Source organism: Oncorhynchus gorbuscha, linkage group LG01, assembly GCF_021184085.1.
Source record: "Oncorhynchus gorbuscha isolate QuinsamMale2020 ecotype Even-year linkage group LG01, OgorEven_v1.0, whole genome shotgun sequence".
NCBI classification, from domain to species: Eukaryota; Metazoa; Chordata; class Actinopteri; order Salmoniformes; family Salmonidae; genus Oncorhynchus; species Oncorhynchus gorbuscha.
The window spans coordinates 79,350,514-79,371,163 of NC_060173.1; the positions used below are offsets into that span (position 1 = coordinate 79,350,514).

At 44.0% G+C, this 20,650-nt stretch overlaps 1 protein-coding gene across 15 annotated transcripts in view; it reads left to right on the top strand.

Moving 5' to 3' along the window:
* The first annotated feature begins 1,533 nt into the window (after positions 1–1,533).
* The window catches only part of stxbp5l (syntaxin binding protein 5L), a 252,547-nt gene continuing 233,430 nt past the window's right edge, over positions 1,534–20,650 (top strand). For all 15 annotated transcript variants that reach the window (XM_046361714.1, XM_046361749.1, XM_046361732.1 and 12 more), the window contains exon 1: positions 1,534–2,479. In XM_046361714.1, coding sequence (XP_046217670.1) covers positions 2,312–2,479 — 168 coding nt within the window. In that variant the 5' untranslated portion in view covers positions 1,534–2,311. The remainder of the gene's footprint in view (positions 2,480–20,650) is intronic.

Genomic DNA, 20,650 nt, shown 5'->3' on the forward strand with positions numbered 1-20,650 from the left:
GGGCCAATTGTGCACCACCATTTGGGACTCCTGATCAGGACCGGTTGTGATACAGCCCGGGATTGAACCAGGGTCTGTAGTGATACCTCTAGCACTGAGATGCAGTGCCTTAGACCACTCGGGAGCAGTCATCAAGGACCCCACACACCCCAGCCACGAGCTGTTGACTCCCTTCCTGTTGTGCAGACTGTATCGAAGCATGTGGTCTGATACCAACAGGCACAGAGACGGTGTCCACCTAAAAGCTATCAGACTGCTGAACACTTGAACTGGATTGACCATCTGCTCTGATTCTCTGCACCTTAGAACACATGCACTCACTCACTCACTCACTTACTCACATACTTAATCACACTCACTCACTCACTCACTCACTCTCACTCACACACACACACACACACACACACACACACACACACACACACACACACACACACACACACACACACACACACACACACACACACACACACACACACACACACACACACACACACACACACACACACACACACACACACACACACACACACACACACACACACACACACACATCATAACTGCTGCTACCAGACTCATATTATGATTACTAAATAAGGCACATTTTAAATAATTGGCCGCCAATCTCCCCTCCTCAAAATATGTGTAAATATTGGATATAAATTATGTCTTCCTGTAGTATACTTATGCTGAAATGTTTGTACTACTGAGACATTTACCAAAACTTGGAGAGAGGCTGCCTGGTGATGTAAGCACTTGCAATTCAATCCAACGCGTCAGTGGGGCCGATTTTATACCAATCTGCTGCTTATACTATACATACATACATACATACATACATACATACATACATACATACATACATACATACATACATACATACATACATACATACATACATACATACATACATACATACATACATACATACATACATACATACATACATACATACATACATACATACATACATACATACATACATATATATATATAGCGGTACCACATATCCGTGAATACGTTTGAACCTTTATAAGGAGGGGTGAATGATGCACATGCGCCTTGACTAGGTAAACGGTCTGCGTTACCCATGTTTAATTAAATTATTGATTGCTCTCAGTGATTTTGGCGGTTCACATTTGTTCCCGCACATGACATTGACTAATTGCACAGCTGTCAAATGCAAACAGCTGGGGAAGGTTCTAACTAACCAAGCAGCAACCTTAGGCCTACACCTGGCGTTTTCCCCATCCACATTTACTACGAGCCAAGTTCGGTTTCTCACGTGTGGAAGCCTCATGAATAGATTGTGAATAAGCTATCCTATGTTCACACAAACGCACGTTTCACAGATGGTGCTGTTCCACAAGCCAGGCAAAGTTGATTATTTCCCCGTTGCTTTTATTCACAATACTGCCTATTAAGTAGGTATTGGCTGGAAACCGTAATCCAATCGCTACGGAGAAAGGGCGGGGAGAGGAACGAAGGGAGAGGCGGTGCCGGAGTGGAGTCTTTCAGTACCATGGACAGCAACTCGCGCTAGACTGCAGAGAATCAGTTCTAGGGGACAGGGCTGCATACAAACGCTGGATCCTCGACAATTCGGGTATAAACTTAATTTGACTGATTCAACTCTCGTTTACCTGTTCCTCTCCTCAGTTCGTGCAAGGGTTTACTTTATTTTCTAGTTGTAATACCAGCGAGTGGAAGCGAGCTGCGTTTAGCTGCATTGTCTCTCTGCATAGACCTGCTTCACTCTCCATCCAGTCAAAAAGTGCGATTAAAAAAACAAACATTGTTAAGGTAGTGTATTGGTAAGTGTTTGAACTTTAGCTGATTATATATCTAGTTAGTCTCTCATAACTGCTGCATCGGTTGATTAGGCTATTGTATTGTAGTTTGTGTTTTGCCTTCATGCTTTATAGTGATGCAGTTTCAGCAGGCTAAAGAAACATGACGATTCTTAGTTTAAATCTTTGCTGGGGCATGCTCTTTTGATGCGCAATATACATCCATTTGCAATTGGCGATTTTCTTTTACCTAAGTATCCTCCTCAAACCAAGATAAACAGTTTTGTGGACAGAAGCCTAAGTGCACAATGAGGTCCCTCCACGACTTTTTCAATTGCACTTAAAAAGAAGAGGGAGAGAGAGGGCGAGAGAGAGGCTGCAGGAAGCGACGCCTGCCAACCCTCAGGGGTTCCTACATCAAACAGACTCTCGCGTCATCTTAGCATTTGAAACGGAGACGACTCTTGATAGGTTGATAGAATATATAGACATAGACGTCTTTCTCGCTAATCTAAAGCAAGATGAAGAAGTTTCGAAAGGTACTGGACGGCCTGTCATCCTCCTCCCCGGGGGGTGTTGCGTCCCCCTCGTGCGGCAGTGCAGCTGGTACCCCGACCGCTCACGCGCCCACTCCCCAGGATATCCATGTCCAGGAGACGCTAGTCTCGGAAAACTTTCAGATATGCAAGGTGAGTAGTGTGCGTGTGTATGTATATCAGTAGGGTGTGTGTGTGTGTGTCTAGTTCTCCACAGTTCTGTTTCTCAAATGGACCGAGAATAAAACCGCCAAATCTACGGCCTTTCCAATACAAGTGAACAAGGGCCAAATGTGATAAGGACCAAATGTACATGCTGGCTAGTGGCTATAGGCTACAGTATATCAATTTACCAACAATGGTGGTGAAATGTTTACATACCAATGCATTGTTTTTTTATGGAATAGAGTATAGTGTTTTGTGTGGTATTGAGTAGCCAATAGAATAGAACCTGCCAGACTAAAATACTGTCATGTTGTCGGTTCACATGGGTGCTTCTCAATCAAAGTCATCTTATCTGAGTTTACCATTTTAGACGCTGCCTGTATTCAAACCTACGCCCCCACCAGTCTCTCATTGGACGGTGTAACTCAGTCTGGTTTGACTATGTTGTGTTCTTATTGAATGGATACAACGCTTTAGCACTTGTGCAGATGTACTTATTTGGATAGTAATGTAGGCCAACACATTACCCCTCTCCCTTATCTGTGACACAATACTTTCAATGAGGTGTAGGCCTGTATGTCCTATCGCTTATCATTACTAGTACGCTATTGTTGTGTGTCCACTTCTTGGGAGGAGGCAGTAGACAATTATGCCTTGAAAAGCATGGCGCCGTGGGCGGTTGTATGTGTGCACAGCTGGCTGCTCATTGACTTTTGGGTATTACCGTCAACGCAGAGTGTGTACCAAATATGGTGGATAAATGAAGATGGTTCACTCAGCCCGTTTAGCATTGAAAACAAATGGTCAGTTCTGGTCTATTTAACTGGGTGTGTCTCCCATAGATACCAATGCAATAGCAGCTGGGTCTGGACTACTTAGTTCTGTGACTTTCATTTCGCTTCCTCTTCCGTCAATGATGTGCACACTGGTGACGACCGCATCTTGGTGCATGTATTCATTCAATTACCGGTCCCGCCGTGCTTCGACCGTTCGCCTATAGCTCCCACCGCTCTCTCTCCCTCTCTCTCTTGGTCACAGCAAATGTATGTGAATTTCTGTGGCGATGTGCATTTAGTAGGCTAAACACAAGTGGTAAGAAAGAATGGCTTGTAAGTGGTGGTGGTTGTTGTCTTCTCCGCAGACAGTTATTTAGTGTTGTAGAATCGATGACATAACGGCTGTTCCTTCCTCCCCATCTACAGCCCATAAAAAGTGAGCGAGCGAGCGGAGCGACCCTGCGGTACTATCGGGCTGATGTGATTTTCGTGGAGCTATTTTTAGAATGCTCCGCGCCCATTGCAGCCCCACTGATGTATTTGCAGCTGACTGACGCGATTATTCCTTGCCCCAAAGAGAGAGAGAGGGGGGGGGGTTGGATCTCACTGTAAATAATTAATTGAGGAGCGAGAGAGACCGGTATAACATTGTAGCTCAAGCAGAGGAGAAAGTATGAGGGGGGGGGGGGGGGGAATAAAATGAACAATGGGAAGATAAGGAGAGGCAGGCAGGCAGTTCACTCCCAAAACGACGAGGTGGATGCTGCAGAGAGCATCGGATTCTGCATACTGGAGAAAGTGCTGGAAATAATTACACAGTATTTCCCCCACTGCAATCTTAGCTACTCAAGACTAAACGTTCATAACTTATGAATAACCTCCAACTTGCCTACAAATCACCCGAGCTAACCTGTCATTAGCCTAGGCCAGTGTTTCCCAACATCTGGAGTACCCCCACCAGCACACAACTCACCTGATTCAACTCATTGAGGGCTTGATGATTAGTTGAAATGTTGATTCAGGTGTGCTTGTCTGGGGCTACGACAAAAAGGTGTGCTGTTAAGGGCACTTGAGGACTGGAGCGTGGAAACACTGGCCTAGGCTATTACCGAACATCCACATTTCTTGTATGGTAATGGTAATGGTTCAAGTGACAGATACACACAGGTGTTGTCTGGCATCATTAATTGAACCTTGCTGTGACCACAACAGGCAGGAAATTCGAGGTAAAAGATGAGGTGTGCCTCCGGTCAAGTTGGGCTCAGAGGTGAGGGCTTGAGAGCCATGCGCACGCCCAAACGTTAAACGCCAAATACAGAGTGCACATACTGTGTTAGCAGCATCTCTGGCACTGGTGGTGTTGTCACAACCCTCACACCATTCCCTGCCCACTGTAGCAGACAGTACAGACGGGCGGGAGTGTGAGCTGAGCTACACGTTAATGTGTGTATTGATTTGAAATGTTGGTTCTACCAGTAACAGATAGAGCTATTATGGCTTTTCATGTGCATTTTGTAATGCTTTCTATTTAATAGTAAGCCTGGAATAAAAATCTATGAATGGGGGTGTGGAAGAGGGGAATGGATGAGGCAGTGTACAGAGGAAATCCCCTCCCGGAGGCAGCGCACCTTTTCTGGGGTAATGAGGGTGGGAGGGTCCTGGAGGTCAGTCGTCAAAAGGATCCCAGAGGAGGAACACACACACACACACACACACACACACACACACACACACACACACACACACACACACACACACACACACACACACACACACACACACACACACACACACACACACACACACACACACACACACACACACACACACCCCCCTATAGGGAATTGTGCCCGTTTGATGAATGAAAGGCGGTCACTACCCCAACCTTTTACTCATTCATTAGTCTCTTTGGTATATTCTTCAGAGGATAAAATACTTTGTTCGTTAATGGTGTCACATCCCAGAGATTCCAGGTGTCTGTGTGGGTGGGTTCCAGACATTTACTGACTTCTTTAGTCATGACTTTTCTTCTTCTCTCTAGTGTGTGGGAACATAGCACACGTGTCTCACCACTCTTCTTTAGTCATGACTTTTCTTCTTCTCTCTAGTGTGTGGGAACATAGCACACGTGTCTCACCACTCTTCTTTAGTCATGACTTTTCTTCTTCTCTCTAGTGTGTGGGAACATAGCACACGTGTCTCACCACTCTTCTTTAGTCATGACTTTTCTTCTTCTCTCTAGTGTGTGGGAACATAGCACACGTGTCTCACCACTCTTCTTTATATGGCCTTGGCCACTATTAATGTCGGCGGGCGCTGACGCGTGCTCAGGCGTGCGATACGAGTTTGTCATGAAAGCTCTCTGTCAGACTACAGAGATTGGTCAACTTATTCCGTAGAGCAGATTGAGATACCACGGGGTGACCCGGCTGTGAGCGTGCCTCATCCAAAAGATCGAGATACCACGGGGTGGCCCGGCTGTGAGCGTGCCTCATCCAAAAGTTGATAGCGGGGTTGCATGGGGAATTGTGTGTGTGTGTGTGTGGGGGGGGGGGTGTATGTTCGTGTGTGTGATAGAGGGAGCGTGATAAGTGGATGGAGCTCAGCTAGAATAGGCATGGATGTGAAGAGAAAGAGAGAGGGAGCAAAGTGAGGTCATGGCTGCAGGTAATTGCATAGTGGTTAAGAGCGTTTGTTACGTTACAGCCTTATTCTGTAAAAACAGGTTTTTATAAATATTTGTACTTTTTGTACGGTTACTGGCCCAACACTCTTAACCACTATGGTCCCACTAAGCACAAACCAGATGGGATGATTCACGCAGTCTCCTCTGAACACTCTTAACCACTATGGTCCCACTAAGCACAAACCAGATGGGATGATTCACGCAGTCTCCTCTGAACACTCTTAACCACTATGGTCCCACTAAGCACAAACCAGATGGGATGATTCACGCAGTCTCCTCTGAACACTCTTAACCACTATGGTCCCACTAAGCACAAACCAGATGGGATGATTCACGCAGTCTCCTCTGAACACTCTTAACCACTATGGTCCCACTAAGCACAAACCAGATGGGATGATTCACGCAGTCTCCTCTGAACACTCTCAACCACTATGGTCCCGCTAAGCACAAACCAGATGGGATGATTCACGCAGTCTCCTCTGAACACTCTTAACCACTATGGTCCCACTAAGCACAAACCAGATGGGATGATTCACACAGTCTCCTCTGAACACTCTTAACCGCTATGGTCCCACTAAGCACAAACCAGATGGGATGATTCACGCAGTCTCCTCTGAACACTCTTAACCGCTATGGTCCCACTAAGCGCAAACCAGATGGGATGATTCACGCAGTCTCCTCTGAACACTCTTAACCGCTATGGTCCCACTAAGCGCAAACCAGATGGGATGATTCACGCAGTCTCCTCTGAACAGTTGACTGTCTGCGACTTGGACTCTGTGAAGCGTTTATTTGGGCTGCAATCTGAGGTGCAGTTAACTCTAATGAATTTATCCTCTGCAGCAGAGGTAACTCTGGGTCTTCCTTCCTGTGACGGTCCTCATGAGAGACAGTTTCATCATAGTGCTTGATGGTTTTTGCGACTGCACATGAAAAAACTTTCAAAGTTCTTGAAATTTTCCGCATTGTCTCACCTTCATGTCTTAAAGTAATGATGGACTGTCATTTCTCTTTGGTTATTTGAGCTGTTCTTGCTATAATATGGACTTGGTCTTTTACCAAACAGGACTATCTTCTGTATACCGTCCCTAACCTGTCACAACACAACTGATTGGCTCAAACGCATTCCGAAGGAAAGAACTTTTAACAAGCCACACCTGTTAATTGAAATGCATTCTAAGTGACAACCTCATGAAGCTGGTTGAGACAATGGCAAGAGTGTGCAAAGCTGCCATCAAGGCAAAGGGTGGCTACTTTGAAGAATCTAAAATATATTTTGATTGGTTTTAAAACTTTTTTGGTTACTACATGATTCCATGTGTGTTATTTCATAGTTTTAATGACTTCAGTATTGTTCTACAATGTACAAAATAGTAAAAAATAATGAAAAACCCTGGAATTAGTAGGTGTGTCCAAACTTTTGGTGGGTTTCAATACACTGTAAATCAGGTAATAAGTCACATGTACTAACTCTTTGTGCAGTAATAGTGGTAACACGATTTTTGAATGAATACCTCATCTCTGTTCCCCACACATACAATTATCTGTAAGGTACCTCAGTCGAACAGCGAATTTCGTACACAGGTTCAACCACAAAGACCATGGAGGAAACAATTCCTTGCAAAGAAATTGAAGGGTACTAAAGGTGTTGAAGGCTGAGCTGTAATCAATGAACATCTTTCTTACATAAGTGTTCCTCTTGTCTAGATGGGATAGGGCAGTGCGATAGCGTCATCTGTGGGGCGGAATGCAAATTGTAGTGGGTCTAGTACAAAAAAAGTATGAATATGTATGGACTCTGGATAAGAGCGTCTGCTAAATGACTAAAATGTTAATTCCTAGGGTGTCGGGTAAGGTGGAGTTGATATCCTCCCAAAGCACTTCATGATGACTGAAGTGAGTGCTACGGGTGATAGTCATTTAGTTCAGTTACCTTCGCTTTCTTGGGTACAGGATCAATTATGGACATCTTGAAGCAAGTGGGGATATTAATACTGTGCATGACAGTCTCTCTTGGCTAAGGGTTGAGGAGAGACTGACTGCATCACTTCTTCTTTTCATAAGAAACATTCACGTGTTTTAAAATGACAAATCGTTTGTATAGTCAACTTACACACAGCTCTGACACACACACTTACCCTACCAGACATGCCAACAGGGCTCTTTTCACAGTCCCCAAATCCAGAACAAATTCAAACAGTTTTATATAGAGCCCTTATTGGATTAAATTCCGTTCCATCCCATGTTGCTCAAATTAACAGCAAACCTGGTTTCAAAAAACAGATAAAGCAACACCTCACCTCACGGCACAACGCCGCTCCCTCGATAGTTTGACCTCGATAGTTTGACCTCGATAGTTTGACCTCGATAGTTTGTGTATGTATTGACATGTACTGTAGGCTAAGTGTGCCTTTTAAAACATGTATGTAGTTCTACCCTTGAGCTGTTCTTGTCTATTGATGTTCTGTATTATGTCATGTCTCATGTTTTGTGAGGACCCCAGGAAGAGTAGCTGCTGCTTTTGCAACAGTTAATTGGGATCCTAATCAAATACCCCGATACAAAATAAACACGACAGCCATCTGGTCTACACATGCTCTGAAGACTAGCGAAGCCTTGCGAGGGTTAACACGCTTAAATGTCTTACTCTCACATTGGCCACGGAGAGCGGGAGCTCCCAGTCCTCCTGAGTGGCTGTGGAGTCCCTGCCATATGCTTGTGTCTTTAGCAGTTGAATTGTGACTCCACTTTGTCCCTGTACCGTCGTTTTACCACTGATTGCCACACGGATAGCATAGCTGGTCTGTTTATGCATGTCCATGGTCTCAGTCACCTTGTCGTGGTTCGCGCTTTCAGTTTTGCGCAAATGCTGCCATCGATCCACAACATCCTCTATGCACTTCCTGATGAACTCAGTCACCGAGTCCGTTTATGTTTCTATACTATTTTCAGAGGCAATCCAGAACATTTCCCAGTCCGCGTGATCAAAACAATCTGGAAGCAATCTCTGCCATGCTATTCATACATACTAATGAAACATGTGATCACCGAGCAGTGTGGACCTCCGGCGACAAGCCTCAACCTCCCCATGACCCATTATAATGATCAGCATAATGAACATTTTAATGATCAACATAATGAACACTTTATGAACATTCATTCATAAAGCATTTTTCTCTACTCAAAGTGCTTTACTATTGTATGGAGGTCACACCCTCCACCATCCAACTGTAGCACCCAACAGCTGTAGCTAATCAATCAGTCAGCAAGAGGACTGTTTAATTCTGGTTTTACATCAGGACCCAAAATTGACACTCAATCATTGCATTTGAACTGGCTTTTTTGTCATTACATTTGACATTTGAGTCATTTAACAGAAGTTCTCATCCACAACGACTTACAGTAGTGAGTGCATACATTTTCATACTTTTTAGTGCCGGTTCCCCGTGGGAATTGAACCGACAACCCTGGCGTTGCAAGCGCCATGCTCTGCACGCTTACACACTGAGAAAAAAGGGTGCCAAAAGAGAACGCTTTTTGGTTCCATGTAGAACCCTCTGTGTAAAGTGTTCTACATGGAACTGAAAAGTGTTTTATCTGGAACCAAAAGGGTTCTCCAATGGGGAAAGCCAAAGAACCTTTTTAGGTTCTAGATAGCACCTTTGTTTCTAAGAGTGTGAGACATTTACCTCTACTACCAGGATGCGTGAAGTTGGCCCTACTTGCTTAGTTAAAGTCCGTTTTGCATTCATTTCCCCCCTAATAGTTATGATCAGCATTTGGGACGAGAAGACTGATCTCAGATCTGTGACTACATGCAGTTTCTGTCTCAGTCAGGGTCAAAGGTCAGTGGGAGGAGCCTTTATCTCCCTGTCTCCTCCTCATCACTCTTCGGGCATAGATGTGTGGGTAGAGGAGGAGATGAGATGACGTCAACCTCATCTACGACCCTTCAAACTTTCTGCGATCGCTGGCCTCCATCCCGAGTCTGATGACTCATTGTTTCACTGCCTGCCTGTCAGAAGTGTTAGAGTGAGATAAAATAGGGAGGTGTGGGTGTGTGTGGAGGCAGATAAGAGAAGGGGGAGGAGGGTAAGGAAGTGGGTCCGGGGGCTGTACAGTGTGTGTGTTTGTGTGTGTGTGTGATTATTCACCCATCCTCTTGGTTACTGGGCCAGTGAAGGATTGTGTAGCTCTCTAGGAGCAGGTTTTATGTCCTTATTGGAGAGGTTGGCCCACTTACTCTCTGGGTGATGCTGCAGTTCCTGGCAAGCCTGGCAGATTGCCCACCACCTCAGTACCCCATGCAATGCAACACATAATTGTCTTTAAATTAAGTGGACTTTTCAATCATCCCATGATCTCGCTAAGTATTGCTTCATCAATCTTTTGGAAAGTCTATTTTCTTCTCTCTGTCCACTGATCAAAGGCAGTGGTAAATTGTGTAGACATACTGTATTCTGCAACTTAGAGCGTGTGTGTTTGTTTGTGCGTGTGTGTGTGTGTGTTTGTGCGTGTGAGATATTGCGTGCATTCCCATGCATTTATGATGGTAGGAGGGACCCTCTGAGGCTCTTGTCTCTTGAGGATCATCTGTCCAATGAAATGCCAGGCTTCTGCCTATTCTGAGACACAATGTACGTGAGGATGGAGATTGGTGGATTTCGCATTTTTCAAACACCTGAAACAGCGTTTTCATGCAATCTAGAGCTATGATCATGGGTAATTCTATATCCTAAAAAGCATTATAGGTTATCTAAGCATACCTCTTTGTCTGTTCAATTGTCATTTGAATGAATGATGCACATTGAGTCTTTAAGAACTTTTATGTCTTAGGAGTTTAGTAAAGCTCCCACATTGGTAGATAGTATCATAGCCCAAGAGTTACAGGGCCGTTGCAGTCAACAACATGATTTTCTTGTGATTTATATATATTTCCCACACTATGAGGTTGGAATAATAATGTGAAATTGTGAAAATTTCTATTATTTCTATTATTATTATTTCTAAATTTCACTTCTAATGTAAGAGCTGTGTGAAATGATAGCCCTTAAATGTTACTGTTTTGGTGGGATCTAGTTTTAGCCTGCCTGGTGACAACCTACTCTAACTTGATTGATAACCTGAAATGACTGAGGAGCTAGTTATGAGGTTGGGAGTTCTCGGAACCTATCTAGGTGGCTAGTATTACAGAGAAATAACAAAACATATTTGTATTTATTTATTCATCACTAAAGACATCAACAGGCAACAGCTTGATTAAATGACAAGCATACCTCCTGCGAGTCCTGCCCATCACCGGCATCTAAGCCAGTGTGTCCTCTACGCAAAATACTGCTGACAGATCCTTTTTATAAATAATTTTCGGGATGTCTCATGGTCTGACAAACACCACTCTAGCTCTGCCACCTTTCACAGCAGATGCAGAAGTGCGACAAAGATGATGCGGTGGATTGAGACGCATCCAAAGCAGAAAACGGAGAGCTTTTTTATAGGGCTTACTTTATTATGCTAATTAGATTTCGGCTCTAGGGTGTTAAAAATAAAGTTGAGGAATTAATTCAACACCTAAAAAAATGTAAAAACTGGACGAATCTGAGGCGGTCCGTGCCCTTGTGCCCTTATGGGCATGATGATGATGTGTGTGTGTGTGTGTGTGTTAGAGGTGGGCGGTATCCAGATGTTCATACTTTCATACCGTGCCTCTGCCATCTCCAGTTATACAGTATTACCGGTGGAACAAAGGGTGTTATTTTTTATATTTTTGTTGTAAAACGTAAACTCCAAATCAAACTCAAGACATCGTCTGACGTGGATGATATCATTTCTTGTTGCGTTTCTTAAGGTCAGACGTCATTCGGAGGGGAGCTCACCCCTCCCCCCCCCCTCCTCATCCCTCCCCCTCTCCTTGATGTTCTGAGCATCAGCATCCCTGTGCCTTTGCAGTTTAGCCACCTTGTGCCACAAGGAATCAATCAGTCCTATAGCTGGTATGATGGCCCCACCGGTCTCGCTGGACCCCAAGAGATGACATCATCGCCCAGGCCTAGCCCCCGGAGTCTAATGGATGATGCAACTGGCCCGCTGTTGACATGCTCGATTCTCTTTCTCCATGACAAGTCACCAAGGGGGTTAAATACGCGGAACATGGAACTCCTTGGAACCCAGTGGCTACAATTACCCATGGTTAAAGGCATAGTTCACCCAAATTATGAAATGACATAAGAGATTCCTAACAATGTAAGCAATCTATGGACAAGGTATGACAGCATTCTAAATCAAATCAAATTTGTTTATATAGCCCTTTTTACATCAGCTGATACCTCACAGTGCTGTACAGAAACCCAGCCTAAAACCCCAAACAGCAAGCAATGCAGGTGTAGAAGTACGGTGGCTAGGAAAAACTCCCTAGAAAGGCCAAAACCTAGGAAGAAACCTAGAGAGGAACCAGGCTATGAGGGGTGGCCAGTCCTCTTCTGGCTGGAGATTATAACAGAACATGGTCAAGATGTTCAAATGTTCTATTTGCATAGAAATTCTAGGGACAATTAGGAGGCCTGCGTCTTGTGACCGTAGCGTATGTGTAGGTATGTACGGCAGGACCAAACCGGAAAGATAGGTAGGAGCAAGCCCATGCAATGCTTTGTAGGTTAGCAGTAAAACCTTGAAATCAGCCCTTGTCTTAACATGAAGCCAGTGTAGGGAGGCTAGTAATATGATCAAATTTTGGGGTTCAAGTCAGGATTCTAGCAACCGTATTAAGCACTAACTGAAGATTATTTAGTCCTTTTCCGGGTAGCCAGAAAGTAGAGCATTGCAATAGTCTAACCTCGAAGTAACAAAAGCATGGATACATTTTTCTCCATTTTTGGACAGAAAGTTTCAGATTTTTGCAATGTTATGTAGATCGAAAAAAGCTGTCCTTGAAACATTCCTGACATGTTCGTCAAAAGAGACAAAAAGAGACAATTCTATGCTTTGGTTTAGTTCAGTGACACTGTTTCCAAATGTGAACATATTTGAAAACCCTTCTAGCCACTGCCAGGGAAACTAACCCAAAGCATGAATTGCTGTCATACCTTTTTGCATAGCCTGCTTACAGGGTAAGGAAATCAATGTGTCATTTTGTAATTTGGGTGAACTATGCCTTTAATCACAGGCTAACAGGCTTTAGCCCCCATCATACGAATACGTAAAGCATGTCACACCCACACAGAGAGACAGGCTCACTGTTGCCGGAAGGCGAGCATGGAACCATAGATATCTTCTAGAATATAATGTGGATGTGAAGACATGCTTGTGAGTTCACCTGTGAAGATGGAAGATGCAAGACAATTGCACACCCACACGAACATCCCACTACACACACACACACACACACACACACACACACACACACACACACACACACACACACACACACACACACACACACACACACACACACACACACACACACACACACACACACACACACACACACACACACACACACACACACTCGCACACACAAACACACACACATTGTATAACTAGACATATAAATACACCGTCATACAGTATACTCTCTCCTTCACGCACCAATGAGACCCTACACTCTTAGAAACAAGGTTCCATGTAGAACCAAAAAGGGTTCTATCGCATGTTTCTGTAGCGATGTGTCCTTTTGAATGTCACATGTTGAACAATGCTGAACATTCTGTTGATTTGACCTGAAACAACTTTAGGTTTTCTCCCCAAAATACTTTTTTTGACACCTAGATGTGATACCATGTGACCTAGCAGGATATATAAGTACTGTTCCTCTCTCTCGTACTCTCTTTAACTGTGGACCTGAAGGAGGGAGTAGGACCTCCATCTTCAGCAGGCCCGACCATAGGCCCTGGACCTTTGCCTTTAATGGTCAGAACTGATACATTAGGGGAAAAGTACCTTTTCGGGAATAGTACCTGTAATCTAGTACAGAAATAGGGACGGAAGTGACCATGCACTAAACAGGCTCAGAAGAAGACAGAATACTTTAAAGAGCTGGTGCTGCCTGACCAGTACACGTCAGACAAATCGTCTTCAAGGACAGAAGGAGTAGACAATTAGAGCTCAGCCTGTGCAACTTAACGAAGAAGTGCAACAAGCATAACGACATCAACTCAGGACCAAAGGAAAAACCTGAAGGCGGAACCACACAACTGAACCAGAAAGGACACACAGCCATCTTCTTCCTTTGTTCTCCTCTATGCTGCCTGAACAAACAAGAAACCACAACAGACTTGGATCACAGACTGAGTTTAACACCATTTTATGTACAGGATCTCCAGTTCTTCACTTCTTAACAATTCATTCCATTTCCCGATCATTCTCATTTTGATGAGTGTTGATAAATGTTGATTGTATAAATCCATTTTGTTTGTCTGGTTACTCTGGTAAAGAACTCCAAATGATTGTCAAAGAGTTCAGACCTTCAGGTTAGTCAAGTATTACTGTTTTTCTAATTGTAGTCCTATAGAGTTATGACAACAATAAGTCAGAAGTCAGGTCTTCTCAGAATACCATTTTGACCAGTAACTGGACTTTTGCCCTGTTAATAATTCTATATTAATTCTGTAAGTGTACATATTTCCTCAAATTTTTCCACCTTGTCTGCGACTGTTTCCCTCTTCCTTGTAACTACAGATTTTACCCGTTTAAGTTACAGAATACAGTTGAAGTCGGAGGTTTACATACACTTAGGTTGGAGTCATTAAAAACTTGTGTTTCAACCACTCCACCAATTTATTCATAACAAACTATTGTTTTGGCAAGTCGGTTAGGACATCTACTTTGTGCGTGACACAAGTCATTTTCCCAACAATTGTTTACGGACAGATTATTTCACTCATAATTCACTGTATCACAATTCCAGTGGGTCAAAAGTTAACATACACTGAGTTGGCTGTGTCTTTAAACAGCTTGGAAAATTGCAGAAAATGTCATGGCTTTAGAAGCTTCTGATAGGCTAATTGACATCATTTGAGTCAATTGGAGGTGTACCTGTGGATGCATTTCAAGGCCTACCTTCAAACTCAGTGCCTCTTTGCTTGACATCGTAGGAAAATCAAAAGAAATGAGCCAAAACCTCAGAATAAATATTGTAGACCTCCACAAGTCTGGTTCATTCTTGGTAGCAAATGCCTGAAGGTACCACGTTAATCTGTACAGACAATAGTACGCAAGTATAAACACCATGTAACCATGAAGCCAACATACTGCTCAGGAAGGAGACACGTTCTGTCTCCTAGAGATGAACGTACTTTAGTGTGAAAAGTGCAAATCAATTCCAGAACAACAGCAAATAACCTTGTGAAGATGCTGGAGGAAACAGGTACAAAAGTATCTATATCCACAGTAAAAACAGTCCTATATTTACATGTGTTAAATCGGAGGGCTTGTTGTCCGGACCTCTGGCAGTCTCTATGGGGGTACCACAGGGTTTAATTCTCGGGCCGACTCTTTTCTCTGTATACATCAATGATGTTGCTCTTGCTGCTGGTGATTCTCTGATCCACCTATATGCAGACAACACCATTCTGTATACATCTGGCCCTTCTTTGGACACTGTGTTTCTGCGTCGGGCCTCTACATGGGACAGGAAGGCCACTGGAAGTTCTGTGCTTAGATTCATACCATAATTAGTCTGAGATTGAATTATTTACTAACAGCGACATTTTCATTGCAAATAAGACACACTGGCTTGGCACTGGGAAAAGATGGAGAGATGTACGCATATCTTTCTGCACATTCTTCTCTCAATCCTCGATTTTCATTATTCACCTTTCTTCTTGATACGTTTTGAGAGCGACATTTTATCTTGCTATCAAGCAAATTATTCCGAATGTTGACATTAGCCTACAGTAGTCTACACTACCTTTTTTATGTAGACCTGTTTTCCCCACCAATCAACACACAGAGAAATAGACAAAAAATAATAATTGAATAGAGACAGAGATTTTATGAGCGTAATCAGATCAATATGATTATCTTATTGTCTCTGAATTGATTTGTGAACCCTTAATTTATATGAATCAAATGAATTAAGCTACATTTAAAAATCCCATATACTATGTTCTTACAAAAAAGGTTTGACATTTTCTAGCACTAACTAACATTAATGGCAACAATGGCTGACAATTAAATAACGTGCCATAGATTTCTACGGTATCCTGCAAGGTGTACTGCAGTATTACACAACCTTTAAAGGAGGAACCACTGTACACTTCACTTCATACAGTATATGGAACCCCTAGGGTGGCAGGTAGCCTAGCAGTTACAGCGTTGGGCTAGAAACTAAAAAAGTTGCTCGATAAAATACCCGAGGCGTCAAGGTGAAACAAGGCACCTAACCCCAATATGCTCCATTATCTGTACTGCTAATAAAATAGTAGTATTACTAAGAAAATAATATCATAAATAATAGAAAATAAATAATGAAATGATACACAAAAGAATACCAATATATTTTTAAGATGTTACTGTCATTATAGTCACTCTCAAACACAAACAGTTTAGGTAATGCAAAATTTTTTGGGGAAATATGCACAGATCGGTGGACAGGAAGGCTCTTTGTTTTGAATGATGGCCCGATGTCAATTCCGGATGCCTTCTTAGGGGTTATGCCTTCCGAGGGGTTATGCCTTCTGAGGGGCAATGCCTTCCGAGGGGTTATGCCTTCCGAGGGGTTATGCCTTCCGAGGGGTTATGCCTTCCGAGGGGTTATGCCTTCCGAGGGGCTATGCCTTCCGAGGGGTTATGCCTTCCGAGGGGTTATGCCTTCCGAGGGGTTATGCCTTCCGAGGGGTTATGCCTTCCGAGGGGTTATGCCTTCCGAGGGATTATGCCTTCCGAGGCGTTATGCCGCCTGAGGGGTTATGCCGCCCGAGGGGTTATGCCGCCCGAGGGGTTATGCCGCCCGAGGGGTTATGCCGCCCGAGGGGTTATGCCGCCCGAGGGGTTATGCCTTCCAAGGGGTTATGACTTCTTTATGGAACAGTACAATATGTGTTATTGCCTACCCGGTTCCCGAGAGGAAGAAAAAATGAACATAATTGGGATCCAATCTTATACCTGCAAATATGTAGACAAACTGGTAGACAAACATATCATTATTATAATGTAGAAGACCGACTTACATGCAGTTGTTGCCATCAACAGCAGCCAAAAGAGGGATCCTCTTTCTGCCTGGTAGTTGGGTTCAGTGGCAACATGGCTAGTCCCTCCCACCGGACTCCACCCTGAAATACTGAGATAAAAGTAACAATTAGCTAATTGCCAATGTCAGGCTGGGTCTGCAGTTTTATTTGGCACATTCAATAAGTAAAATGAACGTTTATTCATAAGAGTTAGCTAGCTTGTAAAGTGGCTAGCTAGCTAATTAAAGTGTTTTCCCCCTATAGACTTAGCTAGCTAGCTTGCTAGGTAACTAATGGTAGCCTAATATAGTGCTCAAACTTTGAAACAACGTTATCTATCTCACCCTATAGTTTATCATATCATTATGTCTTCATGGGGCAGCAGGGTAGCCTAGTGGTTAGTAACCGGAAGGTTGCAAGTTCAAATCCCCGAGCTGACAAGGTACAAATCTGTCGTTCTGCCCCTGAACAGGCAGTTAACCCACTGTTCCTAGACCGTCATTGAAAATAAGAATTAGTTCTTATCTGACTTGCCTGGTTAAATAAAGGTAAAATAATGTTTTTATTTGAATGGAAAAACGTTGATTAACTTAAACAACTGCGTTATTGAGTCGTCACTGGATAAATGGCAGTTGGTGTTGACAGTTTTTGAATTATGGAAACCACTTTCCCTTCTCTGAAAAGGGTTCTTACATTTTGACCAAAGAACCAAAAGGTTCTACATAGAACCCCAAAGAACCCTTCATTTTTAAGAGTGTAGCTAGCACTCATTAGCGAAGAGGAGGTTATCCCAGCTCATTCATTTTTCCCCCCATCCCTTCACTCTGGTCTCATACTGCCCTCTCTCCCTGCTCGCTCGACTGGGCATGCGTGTGTGTGTGTGTGTGTGTGTGTGTGTTTGTGTTTGTGCTTGGGAAGCACTTATTATATCTGGATGTGGATAAGAATGGCTTCCTCCCATTCTGTGAGAATCTGTAAGCTGCTGTCTCTGTACTGAAGGAAGGACTTACAGCTTTCTGGCTTCCTCAAACATTACACCAGACCAGCCAAATCAATACTCACGATCCTCCCTTTTTCCTATCGCCTTTTCTCACTTAGAATATTTCACTGTAATCCACAGTCAGGCAACGGGAATTGTTCACAACTGACACAATGATGTACTTCGATGTGCTGATTCCTACTCCCTCCTAGTTCTCTTTTTTACGTCTCTAACTATGGAGAGACCCCGTCTAGCTCGTTCCCCTCTCCTCCACTCCTCCTTTCATCCCCCTCTCCTCCACTCCTCATTTCATCCCCCTCTCCTCCACTCCTCCTTTCATCCCCCTCTCCTCCACTCCTCCTTTCATCCCCCTCTCCTCCACTCCTCCTTTCATCCCTCTCTCCTCCACTCCTCCTTTCATCCCCTCTCTCCTCCACTCCTCCTTTCATCCCCCTCTCCTCCACTCCTCCTTTCATCCCCCTCTCCTCCACTCCTCCTTTCATCCCCCTCTCCTCCACTCCTCCTTTCATCCCCCTCTCCTCCACTCCTCCTTTCATCCCCCTCTCCTCCACTCCTCCTTTCATCCCCCTCTCCTCCACTCCTCCTTTCATCCCCCTCTCCTCCACTCCTCCTTTCATCCCCCTCTCCTCCACTCCTCCTTTCATCCCCCTCTCCTCCACTCCTCCTTTCATCCCCCTCTCCTCCACTCCTCCTTTCATCCCCCTCTCCTCCACTCCTCCTTTCATCCCCCTCTCCTCCACTCCTCCTTTCATCCCCCTCTCCTCCACTCCTTCTTTCATCCCCCTCTCCTCCACTCCTCCTTTCATCCCCCTCTCCTCCACTCCTCCTTTCATCCCCCTCTCCTCCACTCCTCCTTTCATCCCCCTCTCCTCCACTCCTCCTTTCATCCCCCCCTCTCCTCCACTCCTCCTTTCATCCCCCTCTCCTACACTCCTCCTTTCATCCCCCTCTCCTACACTCCTCCTTTCATCCCCCTCTCCTACACTCCTCCTTTCATCCCCCTCTCCTACAGTACCAGTGTTCAGATCTGTCTTTTATTTTTAGTCCTCTGCACATCAAAGGAATTTTAGAGTAGCCTCAAAATATCTCCCCCTTCACTGTTGTTGAGGAGGTTCAGTTGAGTTGTCCTCTCTGTCTTCGCCTTCTTCTGACTGATGGAAACAGCTCATAATTCAATGAAGCAAGGTTAAATAGCTATTCCTAGCGCAGGAAGTTAATTCCATTTCCCTTCAACTACTGTGTCTTCTCTGAGGCTGCGATCACCCAATGAGGCAATAGAGTGTGGTTGGATGCACAGAGCCACAGACATGTACACACACATGGCAGAACCACAATCACACCCACGCATGCACAGACAGTAGTATGTATCAGCGGGCCCCCTGCTGCATGTGACGCATGTTTAGTGTGATGTTGAACGTGTGCGTATGCATGTCCGTGTTTGTGTACATTCTTGGGTCTCTCTCTCACACACACACACACACACACACACACACACACACACACACACACACACACACACACACACACACACACACACACACACACACACACACACACACACACACACACACACACACACACACACACACACACACACACACACACACACACACACACACAACCCCCCCACCCCCTCTCCCCCCATACACACACACAATGCATTATTCACTCCTAGTCAGTATGACTAAAACGTATGCACTCACTACTGTAAGTCACTCTGGATAAGAGTGTCTGCTAAATGACTAAAACGTATGCACTCACTAACTGTAAGTCACTCTGGATAAGAGTGTCTGCTAAATGACTAAAACGTATGCACTCACTAACTGTAAGTCACTCTGGATAAGAGTGTCTGCTAAATGACTAAAACGTATGCACTCACTAACTGTAAGTCACTCTGGATAAGAGTGTCTGCTAAATGACTAAAACGTATGCACTCACTAACTGTAAGTCACTCTGGATAAGAGTGTCTGCTAAATGACTAAAACGTATGCACTCACTAACTGTAAGTCACTCTGGATAAGAGTGTCTGCTAAATGACTAAAACGTATGCACTCACTACTGTAAGTCACTCTGGATAAGAGTGTCTGCTAAATGACTAAAACGTATGCACTCACTAACTGTAAGTCACTCTGGATAAGAGTGTCTGCTAAATGACTAAAACGTATGCACTCACTAACTGTAAGTCACTCTGGATAAGAGTGTCTGCTAAATGACTAAAACGTATGCACTCACTAACTGTAAGTCACTCTGGATAAGAGTGTCTGCTAAATGACTAAAACGTATGCACTCACTAACTGTAAGTCACTCTGGATAAGAGTGTCTGCTAAATGACTAAAACGTATGCACTCACTAACTGTAAGTCACTCTGGATAAGAGTGTCTGCTAAATGACTAAAACGTATGCACTCACTAACTGTAAGTCACTCTGGATAAGAGTGTCTGCTAAATGACTAAAACGTATGCACTCACTAACTGTAAGTCACTCTGGATAAGAGTGTCTGCTAAATGACTAAAACGTATGCACTCACTAACTGTA